The 1663-nt window shown below is 37.2% G+C and overlaps 1 protein-coding gene across 1 annotated transcript in view; it reads left to right on the top strand.

The window, feature by feature from the left end:
* Nucleotides 1-1663, top strand: part of ACMSD (aminocarboxymuconate semialdehyde decarboxylase) — a 93805-nt gene that overhangs the window by 87917 nt on the left and 4225 nt on the right. Inside the window, exon 9 of the mRNA XM_006880745.1 lies at nt 299-397. Coding sequence (XP_006880807.1) covers nt 299-397 — 99 coding nt within the window. The remainder of the gene's footprint in view (nt 1-298; nt 398-1663) is intronic.

Below are 1663 nucleotides of genomic sequence, written 5' to 3'. Positions count from 1 at the left end.
ACTGTGCAGCTCTGCAACTGCATCCTGGCCCATCCTCACCCTTCTGCCCCCAACCCTCACCTCCTTGTACCCCCAATATGTTTTTCCCAATAAAAAAATATTAAATAAAAAAAAAGAGTTCATTAAATCTTTGAACTTGAGATTAGTTTTTGTTTCTACTAAACAGGAACAAAAAACTGTTCTTTTACCACAGGAGTGTGTTTATAGTAAAGAAATATAATTAAGTTTAATGGATTTTTGGTATTCCACAAAATTACAGATTAATATATCTTTTTCTTTCTGTATTTTCTCTTTGCAGGATAAAGTTATTTTAGGAACTGATTATCCCTTTCCACTGGGTGAGCTGGAGCCAGGGAAACTGATAGAATCAATGGAAGAATTTGATGAACAAACAAAGGTACATGCCTTTTACTTCCTGTTATTTTTCCTACTTTAATTGAGTTTGTTTCTAGAGTACTTTGATGGGTGGTCACGACAGAAGGGAGGCTGGAGATAGAATGACAGAATTTTGCACAATCAGTGAGTTATTCATTGCAAATACCTATTAAAGAAGCACAAATGACAGCTATACACCTCACCTGATGGTCTACATAGTAATCAGATTGATTGCATGTATGGAAAGAATTGTTAGGGAACCTTGATATTAGCTGTGAAAACTAGGCCAGGCACTGATTGTGGAATCAGCTACTCATATGTAAGTTCAAACTAAGCTAAAGAAAATGAAAACAAATCCACAAGAATGAAAATTCAACCTTGAGTCTATCTCACCTGAATTTAAAAACCATGTCAGGAACAGATGAGCTGTGGGAAGATATAAAAAATACCATCCATGAAGAATGCAAAAGGTCATTACAGAGGAGGAAGAAAAGACAGAGGGGATATTGGAAAAGACTCTCAATATTGCCCTTGAGTGCCATGATGCCAAAGCAAGGAGGAAAACAAGGAAGTTAAGGAGCTGAACTGAACAAGATTTCAAAGGGCAGCACAGGAAGACAAAGCAAAGTATTATAACAAAATATGCAAGGAGCTGGAATTAGAAAATCAAAAGTGACTAACTCCTTTGGCATTACTTAAGCTGAAGGAACTGAAGAACAAATTCAAACCTCAAATTGCAATAGTTAAGGATGCAATGGGAAGAAAATAGAATGATCCAGGAAACATCAAAAGACTATGGAAGGAGTATACAGAGACACCATGCTAAAAAGAATTGGCTGATAGAGAAGAATTTCATGAAACAACATATGATCGGGGCAATGGTGATGAGGGAGGAAGTTCAAGTTGCTCTGAAGAAATTAGCAAAAACAAAGCCCCAGGAATAGATAGAATACCAACTGGCATATTTCCACCAACAGATGCTGCCCTTGCCAAGCTCACCAGGCTGTGCCAAGCAATCTGGAGGAAAGCTACCTGACCAAATCCATTTTTTAAAAAAAGATGATCCAACAGAGTGTGGAAATTTTTGAACAATATTACTAATATCACACATAAGTAAAATCTTACTGAAGATTATCCAAAAATGACTGGAATAGCACATTGACAGAGAGCTACCAGAAATACAAGCTGGATTTTTAAAAGGCCTCAGCACTAGGGACATCACAGGTGAGGTTCACTAGGTCTTGACTGAGAGCAGAGTACCATAAGAATAGTGAGAAAAGATCTTCAC

This window comes from Elephantulus edwardii, unplaced genomic scaffold (assembly GCF_000299155.1).
Source record: "Elephantulus edwardii isolate Elephantulus edwardi_28Jun2011 unplaced genomic scaffold, EleEdw1.0 scaffold00010, whole genome shotgun sequence".
Classification (NCBI taxonomy): domain Eukaryota; kingdom Metazoa; phylum Chordata; class Mammalia; order Macroscelidea; family Macroscelididae; genus Elephantulus; species Elephantulus edwardii.
The sequence above is the reverse complement of the archived record's forward strand: the minus strand, read 5'-3'. Positions and strand labels throughout refer to the sequence as shown.